Source organism: Aquila chrysaetos, chromosome 15 (genome assembly GCF_900496995.4).
Source record: "Aquila chrysaetos chrysaetos chromosome 15, bAquChr1.4, whole genome shotgun sequence".
Lineage (NCBI taxonomy): Eukaryota > Metazoa > Chordata > Aves > Accipitriformes > Accipitridae > Aquila > Aquila chrysaetos.
The window spans coordinates 6,409,690-6,427,499 of record NC_044018.1 but is presented as its reverse complement, the minus strand read 5'-3'; the positions used below and the strand labels follow the sequence as shown (position 1 = coordinate 6,427,499).

Sequence of the window (17,810 nt, the reverse complement as noted above, 5' to 3'; positions counted from 1 at the left end):
ACATGAAGGGTTGTGCAGTGTGACTTCTCAGAAGCGTGGAACAACACAATCTTGAGCTGTGTGTGGGCAGAATGACAAAGGCGCAGTTGTTGAGTCCTGCTGCTTTGTAAAATGCAAATATAACAGGCTTACTTCCAAATCTTTTTCTCTGCTTAAATAGTGGCCATGGATGCTGTCTTGGCCATGCCTATGCTGCTGTACGTATCTTTCAAGAAATGCCATGTTTGTACTACAGTAAAGGTAATGGAAGCATTTATTAGATGTTAGACTACAAAAATTGTTGGAAGCACATGAAAGTGGCAAGTTCAATAGTGGTATCTGCAGCATTGCAAATGGATGGCCCTTCCATAACGAAATCCTAATCTGAATCATATTAACAAATCTCTATTATTGCAAAAAACAGTAAAAGGTGGTACCATGCATATTTAAAGTAACCATATATCCCTGTGGTCTGATCCTTGGAGGTACATGATGTTGTTTGTTGGTTTATTTTCATAGGTAATACATTCTTTTCAATTTATAGGAAGTTAAACTTCCCCCTGAAACAAGTGTTTTGGACCTATAGTTAGTTGAAATTGCCTCAATTCTGGAACCATTTCCTGGTGCTAATGGACAAAAAGCATACAAACCCAGAGGGGTGGATGTTTTAAGGCTTCTTTACCCAGTGTTGAGAGTTCCTTTTTGGAGGCAGTCAATATAATGAAACATCAGTCTTTACTACTGGGAAGTAAGTGTTACGAACTTCCCCTATTGCCTTCTAAACTTCAGTGCTAGTTTAAGTGTTAAGAAGTTCTCCTAAATTAATATGCCCTGTATGAACATTGCAGAGTTGTGTATATTTAGCAAGTCATTACATGTTGCCACAAACTGTTGTGGGATGTCTCCTTTATCACAGCTTTGAGGAAGGCGGAAGCCACAGCTGCTTATGTTCTTGTCTTGAATTCGCTATTCAAAAGGAAATCAGCTGCTGACTTTCACAAGCAATAATTCATACAAACCGTAACTAGGTAGTGGAAATATTTCATCATGTTTAAGGCACTAACACTATTTAAAAAAAAATATAATCATCTTTAAATATATCAACTTTGTCTCTAAGGAGAAAGAGGTGTTTTTCTAGATTCTCTTGATTTGTACATGATCTGTATGAAATCCTGGATGTACAAGAGCTACTTTGAACCCTCCCTGCCAGCAGCATAGAACTGTGCCAGGAAGAATACTCAGCATTCTATAGAACATACTGCATCTTTGGAATTGAAAATAATTAGCAATGCAATTGGCACGTAGTTTATCCTATTTCTTGATTAATACTTAAACTTTCTCTTTAAACCCTTCCTACAACAGCACTGTTTAGTCTCAATGCTAAAGGGAGGAGTAGAGGGTCATAAGGATCTCTGCTAGATACTACCACTCACTTTCTGGTTTGATAAGAGCTCAGTTGCCTATAGCAGTTCTTACCAGGAGCTAACCAGAGCTAGGAGGAGAAATGCATTTAGACCTAGATTTCCCCATCTGTAACAATATTTGTATTTGAGATTAGAGTGCTGCCATTGCACTTCAGTCAACATTTACATTTCTGGTAATTAAAATTTTGGTGGTAACCTTGACACCTGGCCTGTGGTAGTGATGCAGAGAGGAACTGAAAGCACATCAGTCACACACTGTATGACAACTATTTGGGGGAAGGAGGAAGAAAGGAAGAGTAGAGTGGAGCATATACTGTGCTAATCAATCAATCAGCTTTAGCATCTAGGAGAAAAACCCTCACAGGTAGAGGACAGTACAGTTTGGTCTTACGACATCTGCCAGAAAGATAAAGATAACTTAGCTGAGGCAAGCCTTTCCATATATAGATGATGCAAAGCAGCTCCCAGCAAGTCTGCCACCCTCTGAGGGTAGCAGCTGTTATTAGCAAAATCAAAAAAAACTAACAGCTCTCTCCAACATAGGAATTCCAGCATCCTCCCTTTTACAGCATCTCTAAGCCTGGGTTCTACCCTGCAAAACATTCACTTCATAGTTACTCATTAACCTGACCTCTTACTGTATGTAATTAATTACTTTAAATCTTCCAGCAGGATAAGAAAGTGACTTCTGTGTTCAGTCTAGTTATTGCTCTATTATATCAACAGCCTAAAATCCAGTATACTGTCAGTAACGGTACAGATTTTTCAAGGGGCCTGAGCCTCTTTCAAGTTCAGATTAATCCAGAGTAAAGCATTAGTCAATAAGTAGTAATAGTAGTTTAAGGGGGGTGAAAAACCAGAACAGGTTAGTTTTTGTATTGTGTTTTTAATCAGTAAAACAGAATCCTCAAAGAGAAAGATACAAATTAGTAAAGCTTCCACAAACCATTTTTAAAACTCAAATGTATTTTTTTCAGTGGGCAGTTAAAAGTAACCCTTCCCTCTGAAGTCCATACTTCCTTCCAGTTGGATCACTAAAAGGTAGTCCATGGCTAATACCAAATTGCATGGAATTTGAGCTTGTGAACAAGAAACCATGTTGCATGCTACCAGGTGCCTCAGCTCTCTCATTTCTTAAAACCATCAAACTTGTAGGAAATGGACTTGGTAACTATAGTTCTTTTTTTGGGTTAGCATTAACAATTTAACTCACATTCTTTCCTCACTAAAAGGTAAGGTACCACTAAGGCTTTCTAAATCAAATTAATTTTTTCTTATGGCAAGTTACTAAACTTGACCATTAACAAGGAATCAAAAGAGTTTCAGTTAAGAGAACCATTAGCACTGGTCTTCACCAGAACTTTACATCTATACAACTTAGACAGTACAGGTAACAGATCTTATCTCAAAAAAGAAATTACTTTTTTCCCCTTAAATTTCCAGGGTTTAAAATAAGAGTTTGGAATCCTTGCTTGATGATTGCATGTCAAACTTCCAGCTGTTGCTTTTTAGCACATGACAGCCTTCAAAAGATAACTATCAGCTGGTACACAGGTCAGAACCACCTACAGCAGAGTTTACACCTGAAAAACTTTTCACAGGGTTTAGAAGCAGTAATTTTACTACTACAGCCCATTAAACTGAGTAATCCAAGGATTCTCAGATTAAATCGGCATCCGTGAGATAAGCAAGTACTACCATCCGAACTCTCCGAGTGCAGGAACTGTGGAACTAAGACATCCACAGACACACGTCTAGAAATGTCAGAGCCATCTGCCCCGTGTTGTAACTGCTGAACCACATACTTATTGCTCAAAATAGAAGTGATATGCACCAATTCTTTCCTCACCAACTTCCATTTTCCTTCTCACCAGTTTCTTGTCATATTGCTGGCTTAGGGTTGAAACAGAAGTATTGGATCTTCTCTACACCCTCTATCCCCAAATTTAAGAACAAATCAGAACAGACTGTCCAAATACAACTTCCAACTCTTACAAAAAAAAGATCTTTCCAATACAGGTACAAGAACAATAAAAGAAGTCACCATTAATTTAAATTTAATAATACAAAAAACCAATTATAATTTACAAATGTTAAAATTCACTTAATCTATCCTGGCTAGTTCATACTCTGGAATTTAATTTGGAAAATGTTCAAAGGCTTGAGGGAAAAACTAAGCATCCTTATTTTGTTAAGCATCTCCTCCAGCAGAAAGCCACCTGTTCACCCTTTTGTTCCGAAAATATTTTTACAGGACTCCTAGTCAGGTAGCACATACAAACAAGTTAACAAGATCTGGCTGTACAGTATTTTATACAGATACCATTAAAGTGCATCAAAGAATGCCATCCAGTGCAAGTTCAAACTCTTTTTCCTGAAATCACTATTTAGCAAGTGAGACCAGGCTCCCTGCATGCTATCCAATTAAAGGATCGTCATCATCATACTGTAATTGAAGTCGGGAAAATGGCCGTGGGGGAGCTACTCTATTCTTTGAGATTATTATAATGCAGGTGAAAGTAGTCAGTATCATAAAAGCCCCAATAACTATCCCAATAGCTTCTGGAATATTTGTGCACCACTGGTCAGCGAGCAAGCACTTGGTGTTACTGAAAGTGCCATTGTGGGGCTGTGGTGTCAGTCCCAGGATGTGGCACATCATGGGGTAAATATCAACGTTGTTCATTGTGCTCTGCTTGTAACCCCGATGAAAAGCAGGCCCGCGAGCAGCCAGGAACGGATGCATGCTTGGGAGAGCATTGTCATAGCCATGGTCACCTACTGGAGAAATGCAAAGTAAAGAGTTAATGTCACAGTTTGCATTTGCATATCAAGTATTCCCCTCCCTGTCTCTCCCCCACCCCCAAAAGGCATATATTTTAACCAGGGACTAATGCAGAACATAAAAGCAGCTGTTGGATGAAACACTGAAGGAACCCAGAGTTCCTTCCCTCTTCCCCGATCCCCAGAAGTCTTTTCCCATACTGGTCTTCAGCCGTGGTTCCCCCCCACCATTATCTCTTTTCCTTTTGGTCATCAACATTTTCAGTTTTCCCCTTCCCACTCCTCATGCCAAAGTTGAAAAGGATGTTGCCACTCCACGACGAGTCCGTAGCTGGAATGCAAATTGGTACTTCTCAGATTTTTGGAAAGACATCTCCCCCTTGCAAAGCAGACACTTTAATTACTTCTTAAAAGCCAAGCACTTTCCCCTTGATAGTGTTAGGTTCAAGCATATTAAGTACCCTGAAATCATGCTTATCAGATTAGGTACTTCAGGTGCAGGGACACCCAAATAGTCAAACCCAAAAAAACAGTCAAAGGATTATGATGTCTGTGACAGGCATACAACAAAACGTTTGTGGCTACAAAGTCACCAGTACTTGAACGTTTGGTAGGTTTTTAAGACCTACTCACTCCTATTTTTGGTGGAATATAAACAGCTAAAAAGCAGCCATAGTCAAATTTCCTAGTAACATGGCTGAAAAATCTGTCCAAGATGCCAAAAATTTCTCATAGCACACACAGCACAGTATTTGAGTGACTGCATTTAAGTTTTGAGTTCATTTATTAGTAACAGTTTGACAAGCCTCCCTGAGAACTGTCCTCAGCTGCTGCTTCCTTGAAGTTTCTGACGTGAAATGTCAAGATTCCTATTGATTACATTACAGTCATCACTTCAGTATACTTCCAATATTCCTTTTTAATGTTTTCCACCATTGTGTTTGTTACCACAAAGACACTACCGCACTGCACCTTGTTTGTTTGCTTTAATGCAATCCTATGTTTCTTGATCACATTTTTTTTCCTTTTACTACTTGCTCGTTTTGAACAGAGCTGTTCCAAGTCCCCTCTCCAATGAAGTTTCCTATATTTCACCTCTGAAGTAGGAGGGCTGGTGTGTGCTAACATTGCTAGATACAGTACAGGTATTGGTACCCTTGCTAATCATTACACTTCCACTTTGTCCATGAAGACAAGTACAATAAACATTTAAATAGCCTTTTAGGCTAAAACCTCCCCTGCCGGCTTCTAGGAAGCCTTGGCTAGCAAAATTGTTTTGAAAAGTGATTCACTTCAACTGATAAAATGCTATTACTTATAAATATACACTTACTAACTGTTTTAGATACATGAAATTGGATCTAACCATAAACAAGAAAGAGACTTCTATTAGAGAACACCTCTGCTAAGTGTTGTCAATTTGAAGATGATTGTAGCAAATCTGGAGGGTAATTAAAATATAAACATATCTTACATTAAAAGCAGTACTTTTGTACAAATAATGAGAAAAATTTGAACTTAGATGTGCAAAGGGCAGACAGAAGAGCCAAACTGGGTGAAAGCGGGAGTTTACGCCACCCAGCATCATGTCTCTGACAGCAGTCATAACAGGGAGTCTGGGAAGTATCCAACAGGGTTAGCCCTGACATACCAACCAGCCTCGAGCTGCTGGCTGCTCAGAAACTATCTGGAAGTTGGCACCTTTGTATTTAATTCCTATTAATGAATTTTTCTTCCAAGAATTATATATACATGTATGTATGTATATACATATCTATAAACACACACATGCACACATATATATACACACATACATACGTATGTAATTTGACATTCATAGCATCTAGCAGGAAGAAAGCGCACAGCTTAGCAATGCACTGTGTGAATTTTTTTTGTTTGTTTTTTGTCTTTAAAACATGCTATTTGATGGCCCTAACAGGAAGAACTCTGGCTTCTTTGACCATTATTGTTGTGTTCCTATTATTTTTAGTATTCCCTCCCATTTGTTTTTGTTTCCTCATATATGTACTGTAACATTAAATGTTGTGTCTTGCATTCTTCAATTTACGCTCCCCTATATATATATATATATATATATATATATTTTATATACAAAAAATAGTTAAGCCACACTCTAGTAGAAGCTTGAGACAGACTGCTAACTTGCCTAAGATAACTCTTAAAAGTGTACCACAGGCTATTAAGTTGAACATGACAAAGTGCTTTAGGCAACGGAATATCCCTCATCTCTTCCTCATCTGTTAAAACACTCCAGGCTCAGGCTGAGATGTTACAGAAAATGCTGAGATGTTCCTAAAGATACAGTGCCAAGACTCCACTAGCTAAACTAGGACCATTCTACAGATGGCTGGAATAAAAACAAGACAGTTTACCAACATAACCCACCAAGAGCACAAATGAGGAAAAAACACTTACATTTTGAAAGTGACTCGTTTTGTACAATTGTCCAGCCTTCGTCTGCAACCAGAATTATGGGTTGAATTCTCTTATTATGACGATAATGAAATCTGTCTGGAATTTCTTCTTTGAGATATACTTTCATGTGACTGTTGCATTTTTTCAGTAAGTTATACACGACCCTTTTGTCTGCCAAGGAAAAAAACGCATGTGAAACAGCTGGAAATTATGTACCCAATTTACTGCAATTATCTGTCTTTAAACCTAAGATCCATTTCTTTCAAAACAATTATTTTTTTAAAAGGCATATAGAAAAGGATTTTTTCATGTCCCTAATGAAACATTACATGTATTGAGGTGGATTTCACAATTTGCTCTCATTTTAAATCAGCACCTCACAGCTATGGTTTCAGACCTACAGTTCAACTTACCCTCTGGGCTTGCAGGGGAGGAGGGCAAAATGCAAGCACAGAAATCAAGAGAAAGCAATCGCACACCAAAGTAGTCAATATTTTATCCAAAGCAGTAAGTGTTAAATTTTGCTACTGTATAAATCACTCTGTTCATTAGAATTGCTTCAGTCTGGCCACAGTTGCGGAAACTGAGACCAGCAGTGTCATGATTTAAGACATGCCTGTTAGTAACCACTCCAAAATACAAAAATTGAATTCACAGTATGAAAACTGAAGTTTCATTCACAGAAACAGAAGTGGTAAAGCAATCAAAGTTGGGTTTCGATTTTTACTTGCAAGTTTAGACAATGACATTTTTCATTGTGAATAAACATGACAGTTTATTTCATGCTCACTGTGAATTACAACCGTATAGACTAAGTGAGCAACAAGACAGCAGCCATACTAAGTGCCTATCTACTTTCTCAACAAGCTATATACAGGGACCATCTTTACCACCATAGCAATTTGACAAGAAACTCTCCTTGGCCCATTGATTACCAAAACAAAGTAATTTCTAAATAAACAAACATTCTTTAGCTTATTCATTAAATGATGTCAGCGTTCTGCAACATGAACTATACTGGTTTTGCAAAAGATGTGAACAGTCTACCATAGTGCGTACTTTTTAGCAGTAAGACAAACAAGATTTAATTCTCAGTGTACAACTTAAAACAACCAAAACTTACTCTGCCTTGGCAGCACTGCAGCAACCGGACTCTTGTCTATCAGAGTATAGTTATTGCGACCAATGCATTTATCCAGGATAATTAGCTTCTCTGCAGAACAGGAGGCCATTCCATGATCACTTGTTATTATGATATTAATAGTGTCCCACAAACCAAAAGCCTTCAATTTATTAGTAAGGAAACCAATATGATTATCCACTTCTTCTAATACTTTGCGCATGTTCTCAGTGTCATCTGGTCCATACTTGTGCCCACTTGCATCTGGTTCTTCCCAGTATAATGTAGCAAAACTGACTACTGGATTAGAGCTGTTCAGCCATGCAACAATTTTCTCCACTCTCTCTTCAAACGTTACTGAAAAGTTATACTTCAAAAAGAATTGAGGGGTCGTATCGTTAATTTTTACATCGGTACCAGGCCACATTGCAGCAGCACTTGCTCCATTTCCTTGCTCTTGATTTGTTACCCAAATTGGAACTGCTTCATTCCACCAGAAGGGATCCGAATCATTAAACTGTGAAAACTTTTTCTTGGCATCTGCATCGTACATGTCATTAGCCACGATGCCATGGCTTTCTTCATATAAGCCTGTCACTATGGTATAATGGTTTGGGAAAGTCTTGGTGACAAAAGCATTTGTAACTTGTTTTACGAGCACACCATCCTCAATGAACTCCTGAAGATGAGGAAGTTTATAGGTTTCCAAGTAATCAGCCCTGAAGCCATCAAAGGACACAAGGAGTAACCTGGATACTGAATCCCCAGTAGAGTGAGCACAACAGGCAACTATTCCAGAAAAAAGCAATGTTAACATCGAGTTCATTGTTGATACTTCAAAGTATTTCCAGCAGGTAATCAGATGTATCTGAAAAATTTAAAAAGATAAGGCATGTAACACAAAATAATTGTACTGGAACCAGTTTAACTAGCTATACATTATGGAAATCTTCCTTATCGAGGTTAACTGCAAAATAACCAGTCTAAACAACCACTGAAGTCAACAGTCTATATTTCCCTACTGACTTCAGATGTTTCTCATATATCATCATAGTTTTTCATGCATTAAAACAAATGAGCAATGAGATTTTTTTTCATTCCAGACTAAACGAAAGGAAGAATTGTTTTCTCTCTTTTAAGCAATTATTCCATCATTCTGTGTGTCTTATTACGATTCTATATTTCAAGACAGACAATCAGTATATTTTCCTCATGTTCAAGCACAGGCACCTGAACAACTCCGGCTCCACATTTAAGAGTCCTTTGCAAGTCTAAATCCTGCTTATACATCACTGTTCAGACCAGAAGTTTGTTTTCTACTATAATTCTAATTTTTCTTTTTCATCCCACCTTTCCTTTTCCACAGTTTCCACCCTCTCAAATTGCTGGAAGACTTCTGAGCCTTTCAACATTCTTATTTACTCATTGCTTACTCTATACATGGAACTGCCAGGAGTAGCTTCTACTTCTGTTTTCCTTCTAAGCAGTTGTACATCTACCATAACAGTATTTAAACCTGTTCTTTACATATCGTATTTCTCTCTCTCTCTCAAAAACCTAAAAATATCATTAGTAACCTTGGCCACAAGGCAAGTATTTCTCACGAAGGAATTCATGACTATTACGAATGCAAGGTATGATTTGTAAGCAGTATGATTTTCCCCCCCCCTAAGCTTATGATGTGTGACAGGAGTACTCTGTCCAGGAAGGTCCATAATTATTCTATAAGCCTTGAAGAAAGAGGAAGTGAAGCTGCAGGTTCCACAAAAACTTCTGCAATATCGTTACACAGCATATTTACTTCTCAAGAGCCTCACTCCAGCAAATTTCTCCTTTATCTCACTTGCACAAACTAGGGTGACTGTAGGAGGAACAGCAGGTATTTTCCTAACTGCGGTAGCATCTTCTGGCCTATCTCAACCTTTTCCCCAAAACTCTTTAAAACTGTATTATTTTAAAAGTGTAAGTAGCTTTAATGTTAGCTAAAGCTTTAGCAGTGAGAGGAATTCAAAGCATGGGAAATCACCACCACCGCCCCAAGCAACAGTTAAAATTTCTTTAGAAGATACAACTGTTGGAAGAAAGGATCGTCAAAAACAGCATTAAGATATCTCCTGATACAGAGGACTTGTAACACACAGCCCCTATAACGGTGTGTGGGGGGGGAACCAGAAATGAGATGAGCAGTGGAGCAGGAAATCACCCGTTCCGTGTTTTCAGGTGCTTAAAAAAGCAGAACGAGAGCTTTTCGCGGCGCAGGGAGACCCCAGACCGCAACCCCAGCTCCCAGGTCCTCCGAGGACCGGTGTTTCCCCACGCGGGACGGCAGCCGGCTACACAGAGCCGCCCCCCCCCGGCCCTCGAACCTCTCCACCTCCCGCCCGCCTCTTCCAGCCGCTCCGTTCGGTAAAGGAACGCGTCATCCCGGCCCCGAAAGCTTACAGCGAGACGGTCCCCGGGACGAGGCACCGCCGCCGGTTCCCGCGGCCCTGTCCCCGGGCAGCCCCCGTCACCACAGCCTCCCCCGGCGGGAGACACACCCCCCCCCGCCCGCCGCGGTTCCGCCCCGAGCCCACCGTGAGGGCCCGCTCCGTCGCGGCGCTGGAGGTGACCGGCTGCGGCGGGGGGGACGGGACGGGACGGGACGGGACGAGCAGAGCGCCTGCGCACCCGCCGCCCAGCGCGCCCTCAACTGCCATTAGCGGCCGCGGAGCGAGCAGTGCCTTGGCCGGGGGGGGCTGCGCTAGCGCGGGGAGCTCGTCGGCGGGCCCGGCCTCCGCCGGGTGCGATTGGTCGGGGGCCCGCTGGCGGGAGCTGCGATTGGTTCCGGCGGAGTGGGCGTCGCGCTGTGAGACGTGGAGGCGGGGAGGGGGTGGCTGAGGGGAACTGAGGGGGGGGATGTAGGGAGCCGGGGGGGGCTGAGGTGAGGTGAAAGGGGGCTGTAGGGACTGAGGGGAGGTGAGGTGAGGTGAGGTGAGGTGAGGTGAGGTGAAAGGGGGCTGTAGGGACTGAGGGGGGGTGAGTTGAGGTGAAGTGAAGAGGGGCTGAGGTGAGGGGGATGTAGGGAGCCAGGGGAGCTGAGGTGAGGTGAAGGGGAGCTGAGGTGAGGGGAGCTGTAGGGAGCCCGGGGGGCTGAGGAGAGGTGAGTTAAGATGAAGAGGGGCTGAGGGGAGGTGATGGGGGCTGTGGGGAGCCAGGGTGGGGTGAGGGGAGGTGAGGGGAGCTGTAGGGAGCCAGGGGGGCTGAGGTGAGGTGAAGTGAATGGGGGCTGAGGTGAGGGGGGCTGTAGGGAGCCGGGGGGGGCTGAGGAGAGGTGAGTTAAGGTGAAGAGGGGCTGATGTGAGGGGGCTGTAGGGACCTGGGGGGGCTGAGGTGAAGTGAATGGGGGCTGAGGTGAGAGGAGCTGTAGGGAACCCGGGGGGCTGAGGAGAGGTGAGTTAAGGTGAAGAGGGGCTGATGTGAGGGGGCCGTAGGGAGCCGGGGGGGCTGAGGTGAGTGGAGCTGTAGGGAGCCGGGGGGAGAGGGGGCTGAGAGGAGCAGGGCTGCGGGGAGCTGCGGGAGGCGGCTGTCCCAGGCAGGGAAATGTGGCGGGTTGCAGGGGAGCACGGGTTTTTACGAGAGGCGTGTTGGCCCCCTCCGCCCTGGGCTGGGATGCGGGTGGGTTGGCCCCCGAGGGGCGGACGGTGAGGCCCCCCCCTGGTAAGGGGTACGGGCTGTTTGCCGGGTCTGCTGTGGCTGTGACGGGCGGCGTTACTGGGAGCAGCCCTGCGTCCCCCCGGGATGCCGGTAACCTGCCTCCTCTGCGGGTGTCGCGGCTGTGGCCTTCGCAAGGCAGCGGCGGTTGTCAGCGTGACTGCAAACCTCCTGTTCTCCGTGGCTCCTGCTCCCTTTCGGCCACACAGCTCCGAAAGTTGACTTCGTACTCTTTCCTGCATATGACCTTTTTTTGCGTGCTCTTGTGACAACGCTGGTTTACCCTAAAACTTAGAATGCATGCAGGAAAATGTGTGTGTTGGTTAATGTAAGTACTCTGAATGCCAGTGCTGCTTTCAGGAAGGCAGTGTGTGCTATGATGGGTTGAGGTCTGGTTTGGGTCCTGCTGTAGGTTTGGTCCATAAGTTAAGGCAAATAGTTTACATTCCCTTGGTTTTCCTTTTATTATGAAAAAGGATTAGTAATTCTGCAAAACCTGTTAAGTTACTGGTGCTGAATAACAATGAAATCAGCTTTGTGTAAACAGAGAAAATAAGTGTACTTTAACAGCACAGAGAAGAAATCATCATTCCATGTTAAATTTCATCATAAAAACTGAGAAAAAGATGTGTCTATAGCTTCATGATTGACTTAGGTAGAGGACCTGAATTTCATTCTGTGTGTTCACTCTGAATGCTGCATAGATTTGAGCTTGTTTCTTTCTAATGGCTTTTACATATGTATGAGTTTGGCAGATTATGCTAACTGTGGAGTGGCTCTAAAGATGCGGTACAGTACGCTGAATAAAGAGACACACCTCTGATTGACATTGATTTATGGAATGTAGCAGGTGTGGCAAAGCACAGGAGTGTAAAAGAGGGAAAAAAAAGAATTCCAGGTGAGCTAGATAAGACTTCCTGCAGCTATTTACATGTTACATGTCAAGTTCAAGTCAAGGTCTTTTTTTTCCTCCCCCTTTTCCTCCCCCTTTTCCTCCCCCTTTTCCTCCCCCTTTTCCTCCCCCTTTTCCTCCCCCTTTTCCTCCCCCTTTTCCTCCCCCTTTTCCTCCCCCTTTTCCTCCCCCGCTTTGTAAATATGTACATGACAGTTGATCATGTGGGGGAAATAAGTGTCCTTTATGAATTACTTTATTGTATTTCCTTCAAAATATTTATTACACAGAGTGAATTAGAGGTCAAGGAAATACATAACAGGTGCAAGCTTTTAGCCAATTTCATCAAATTACAATGGAGTTCTTGTTACAAACTTTATGCAGAGATACAGGCAAAATTTAAGCATCAAGGCTCTTTTGCTAACCTAGTTTGGCAACATACTTACTCAGCTGTTCAGTCCAAAAAGGTATGAGTAATGTCTTGTTTACCCTTACCGATGTGCTTTGAAACCTATTTGCAATATTCACCTATTCATGAGCCCAGCCTAACATAATGTGTCCAGTTTGACACATCATAAAGGCAGCATACCATGCAAACTCTCGACTTTGATCTGGGCTAGCCAACATGTATCACGTATTTCATACAGCTCATACAGTGTATGCCTACAAGAAATGGGTGAGTTACTTACATTAAGAGAAGTAAAACTGGAAACTACCAAGATGTTTGCCTTTCCTCACCTTAATCTCTCCCTGTATTGTATTTTACCCCATGTTTGTCTGTATAGACTGCAGTTCTAGGCACTAGACCATACTAAATCCTGCCAGAAGCTGTACAGACTTATTGCTGTAGTAGAATTGAGCACTTGCAGCTCGAGAACCATTGCACATGTTTGCTTCTGTCAGTGGAATTTAGTTAATGACAGGAAGTAAAGGGTAGGCAACCTCTAAATATTCTCAGTGTTTGACTAGGTTTAGTAAAACCCTTAATTTCTAGATGGGAAACTATACCCTCCCGTTGGCCGTGTTGTGGAGGGGAAGCAACTCCTCATTTATTCAGATGAAAACTAGATGTTGCACACAAATATTTCAGATACCTGTCTTAAGTACTTTCTTAAGAAAAAGCAGGGCATTTTCATTACTTAGAGTTAAAATAACTGAATATTGAAAGAGAAACATTTTTCTGTATTTTTCCTTTTTTTTCTCAATTTTATCCATGTGACAGATCTCTTTGATAATTTTTGCTATCTAGTTTTTTAATCCATCATTTACTGTGTTTTGTTGCATCTTTATATAGTTGAGATGAAGAAAAATAGGAAGACGTTTCGTAAAACCATAAAAGAGCTAGGTGACTAACAGCCGTTAAACTGTATTAGACTTTAAGCTTTTAGTGCCCATTTAATCTGAAGAATAGGTTGTATATGGAGGCTATACACAAAATGGGGCTCTTAACCACACTGTTTCTCAAACTGTCTGTGGAACGATGTCCCTAAGGCTGCATGACAGGGTGATACAGAGTCGTGTGGTGTCTCTGCCTTCTCTATTTCGGTTACTAGAGCCTCCACTGTGAACAAGCTTGAAGCCAGGTTGCTGGGCTTTCTGAGGGTGCTTAGTTTCAGAGGTAAACAATGATGTTGAAATGATGCCAGATTTTAGAGGCAAACAAAAATGTCTGCCTTAGAGCAGTTGGGTGAATAAAAAGTCAATATTTCTTAGGCTCTCAGGTATTCTAATGGAGTTTCCAACCATGGAGTTGGAGAGCAAACCAAACAAAGTTTTTTAAAAGGAACTGGAATACCACAAATAAAGGGCTTTGAAACATCCAAATCAGGAATAATTGTTTAGGCCCTGCAGCAGGTAAAGCAGGTTTTCAAATGTCTGTTGACAGTGACTAGTCCTGCTATTTTTAACTACTAAACACTGATGATAATATGAGAGTTGAGTGTCCTGTGCAAAATAATTTTCTATTGTTTGTCTAGTTCCCAGTGGAGAAGTGTCTGTCTTATGCAGAGTCAAATTTACTGGTGTGTTGGCTTTAAATATGCCTTTTATGAAGTGTCAGTAGAAAAGCAAAATCTGGCTGAAGGTGAATCACCCTTATTACAGTGGGGTCCTGAATTCATGAGCCAGCCCCTCAAGACTGCAGAATCCAGGTCAGTGTTATCTGAGCAACAAACAGATTTCTGGAGGCCTGCTTCAAGGATGTGCTCACTCTTGCGTGAAACAGTGTGATGATCAAAGTCTTCCTCCAAACCACTGTCTTCTGAAATGGTTTTTCTGTGTGTTTTGTTTTCCTTAGTACGTCTTAAGTAGAATACAGAAACTGCTATAGCTGCACATGTCAACAGTTAATATGAAACAGCTGAAGCACGTGTTTCAGGAGAGGAACTAACTCCATATGTACACATAGAATACAGATAAAATTGTCAGCATACCTATGCAACTTCTTGTCCTTCATAAGGTAGAACATCATAGCAGCATGGTTCCAGTGATCTTCTTGGGTGTCCAAAGGTGACCATCCAAAGGCTGGAGCAGAACAGGGCCATACTGAACAGTCTTGTTCCTACTTCTCACCAAATCATACCCATTTTGAAAAATTGTGGGCAGCTGCAGATGCTTGGACCTCTAAGAGTGCTGTTTTTCACAGTCTGTTCCTATTATGCACTCGCTATTTATGTGAGTCTTAATGGCTGTAGGAATAAGTGGGTAGAGGAACTTTAGACTCTCATTCTTGTGGAGAGCACAGAGCCAAAACAGAAAAGTACCCTACATGGAGGCTTCCTAAAAGATCTGAGTGCAGGATGAAGGTCTTTTCCTCATGTTGTTTAGTGCAAGATTGGCAGAGAATAAAGCATTACTATTTATGAACTGTGAAGAGATGAGGTGTTGCTAACCGTATAAGTAAAAGCTGAGGCTGGAAACAATGCAAGAAAATTTGTTTGCGGTTGATTTCATCCAGGTATTTAGTGCAGTCAGGAGTGAATACAAAGTGGTATGGTTTTATTGCAACTCCCTTGTAATGTGCCTGTAAACCATAAACAGTCTTTCTCCTGGAGCCCACAGTGTAGTTTTGATAATGTACTTGAACTACGTGTTGCAAAGCTTTGGAAACGTTTGAGCTTTACAAAGAAAAAAAGTTGTTTTTGTAAAGCCAGTATCCTGAATGGCCAGGAACATTAATGATTTTTGCATTGAGTGCTCATAAGTGCAAACGAATGTGGGATCCTCTGGGATGCTAAGATCCCTTAGTTTCTACTGACATAAAAAACATTCACCGTCATTCAGTTTTGGGTTCAGCTGTTTCCAAGAACTCTGAGTGTTTTGTTTTAACTATTCATTTTTCTTGCTTCTCTTACGGCTGGAAAAAGATACTTTACAGCAAGCAGCTGAGGGACCTCAATTTATGTTATGAAGAAAGATTTACAGGCTCTTTGCTTAAAGTGTGCAAGTATCTTCATGGAGAACAAATAAAACTGAAGGACTCTTTTAATTAAAACACTAAAATCATAGCAATAACCAACTGGAAATGACCTCCTGAGAAATTCCAATGGAAACAGGTTGCTATTTCTAAACAGGGCTATTAACTACTGAAGCTACTCATGGCACTGATGGATGAATTGAAGTTTCCCATACTGTGGAACGTCTAGAAGACATGCAAGTTATTGGCTTTAATAAAGGGGCACCCAGGTAAAAGTCTTGTTGTATTTGTAATCTGAATTAAATAGTGTAATGTGGCTTTTTGCCTTTAATTATTAATCTCTGAGAAGATGCGAGGTATGGTATTTAGGGGTCTGACATTCTTGTTACTATTCCTTCTTTCCACCCTTCTCTTCTGCTCTGGAGGTGATGGATAACTGACTCTAGCAATGCAGGAATTTCTTTACAAGCTGATCTTCTGCTTGACATTTTAAAGTAAGTCAAAGCTGGATGTGCTGATTTCTGTTAGGGTTACAGGGTGAACAGATAAAGCTTCAGTAGCAGCTTCAGTGGTCTCATTTTAACATACTATTCTAAGTGTGTCGGGGCCCTTACTATATTTGCTGTCCTTCAGATAAAATCAAGTTGGTCAGCAAACAAATACCAATGAATGGCTGTGTGTGTTTGGGCTACTGAACTGAGCGCTGTGTATCTCTGCAGAGTGAACCAGGCAATTATCTAGGTTCCTAGCATGAGTTTTGATGTCCATTTGTAGGCTTCTAAATGTAGGTGAATTCCAACCTTGCTGTCTAAAAAACCATCTATTTTAGGGAGCTCAGATGACTGAGTTTTACAGTAGTAAAGACCATCTCCAGAATACACTTAATCTCCTTCTGACATAGTTCTTTCCACCTCTTTTTATTACATACTCCGAGATGTCCATTGCTGTCCATTGGACTGTAGAAGGAAACAGTGATTAGCTTAATCTAGGTGCTGAACAGCAGCGCGCTGAACTTAGTATAAACAAACTTTCTAAAAATCAGACCCAAGAGATCTTGCTGGTTGACTGTAATTTGTGTCTTATGTATACTGACTCGAGTTATGGTCATGTTAATTCTGGTACTTCTTGCTTTAAAAAGAATAAGGTTAGAGTAAAAACGGAAATTCAGTTGTGAAGTAAAAAATAAACCTTGAAAATGAGGAGTTTGGTTGCTCATATTCTATGCCCTTATATGAATTTTGCTGCTTATGGTTTATGTGGTTATTTGTATTTCTGGAAAGCAAGTAACTGGTGTTATCAGATGGCTCGCATGGGTACGGATGGTACACGCAAAGGTAAGTGACACAACTTGAATTACATAACTAACAGCGGAAAGTATTACTATTACTAACTACCACATTAATTCAACACCTTCTAGATTTGGGACCAGAGGAATTTAGGGCATGGATGAAATTGGTGATCTCTCTGTTTTTGTAATCTTCCATTCTTGTGGCTGTGGGGCTGGGACTGCTACTCAGAGGGCTTCACTTTCCTGTGGAGAATGGACCGCAAAGTGTTGCCGAGACCTTTTTCTGCTCTCCTGCCTCATACAACCTCTTTCCTCTCACTTCTCTGCAGGAGGGAAGTCCCATTTCACTGGACACACATGCACATGGCTGGTCTGCCCTGTTCCTTTGCTGGAGCGGAGCATTTTTGGCTGGGGAATAGGGAGGAAGCAGCACCGGACACAGGGGAGCAGGACAGGTCACTAGTATCTCAGGTCACAATGTGGGTGCCTCAGTTTTGATCTTGTTTGTTATCACATAATTTTTGTGCCACAATTCAAAAGTTATTTCTGTCTTCCCTGAAGATGAAATGTAAGGGTTGTAAACCAGTGGTGGGTTCATATAATGTGATTTGAAATGCACCTGATTTTCACTTGGATAAACTAAGTGCGGTCAGGTATACTCTGGGCCTTTATCTGTTGCAAGAATGAAGTCTGGATTTTGGAGCAGAATGGTACTTTGCTTTTGGAGGGGGGCAGAGGAAAGGAGAACTTAGGTAACTCACATTTCTGGCTAATGAAAT

At 41.8% G+C, this 17,810-nt stretch overlaps 1 protein-coding gene across 5 annotated transcripts; it reads right to left on the bottom strand.

Moving 5' to 3' along the window:
- Window positions 1–235: 235 nt before the first annotated feature.
- Window positions 236–10,595, bottom strand: ENPP4 (ectonucleotide pyrophosphatase/phosphodiesterase 4). 5 transcript variants are annotated; one of them, XM_030037774.1, is made up of 4 exons: window positions 10,320–10,595; window positions 7,747–8,611; window positions 6,624–6,794; window positions 236–4,181 (listed from the first exon to the last, which is right to left on the bottom strand). In XM_030037774.1, exons 1-4 carry the CDS (start codon window positions 10,440–10,442, stop codon window positions 3,820–3,822), a joined length of 1,521 nt encoding a protein of 506 aa, XP_029893634.1. In that variant the 5' UTR covers window positions 10,443–10,595; the 3' UTR covers window positions 236–3,819. The 5 variants fall into 5 exon arrangements, with proteins under 5 accessions (XP_029893634.1, XP_029893633.1, XP_029893632.1 ...); XM_030037773.2 differs by having other exon boundaries at window positions 236–4,184; window positions 7,747–8,608; window positions 10,317–10,503; XM_030037772.2 differs by having other exon boundaries at window positions 236–4,184; window positions 10,320–10,503.
- Between the last annotated feature and the right edge of the window lie 7,215 nt (window positions 10,596–17,810).

What these genes read in the sequence shown, in the direction of transcription:
- ENPP4 (XM_030037773.2), bottom strand. Translation starts at nt 10,442, where the DNA reads ATGGCAGTTGAGGGCGCGCTGGGCGGCGGGTGCGCAGGCGCTCTGCTC. An exon ending in CGGAGCGGGCCCTCACGGTG is followed by an intron (nt 8,609 to 10,316) that starts GGCTCGGGGCGG and finishes ATTTTTCAGATA; the next exon opens with CATCTGATTACCTGCTGGAA. An exon ending in TGCAGTGCTGCCAAGGCAGA is followed by an intron (nt 6,795 to 7,746) that starts GTAAGTTTTGGT and finishes TTTCCTTGGCAG; the next exon opens with ACAAAAGGGTCGTGTATAAC.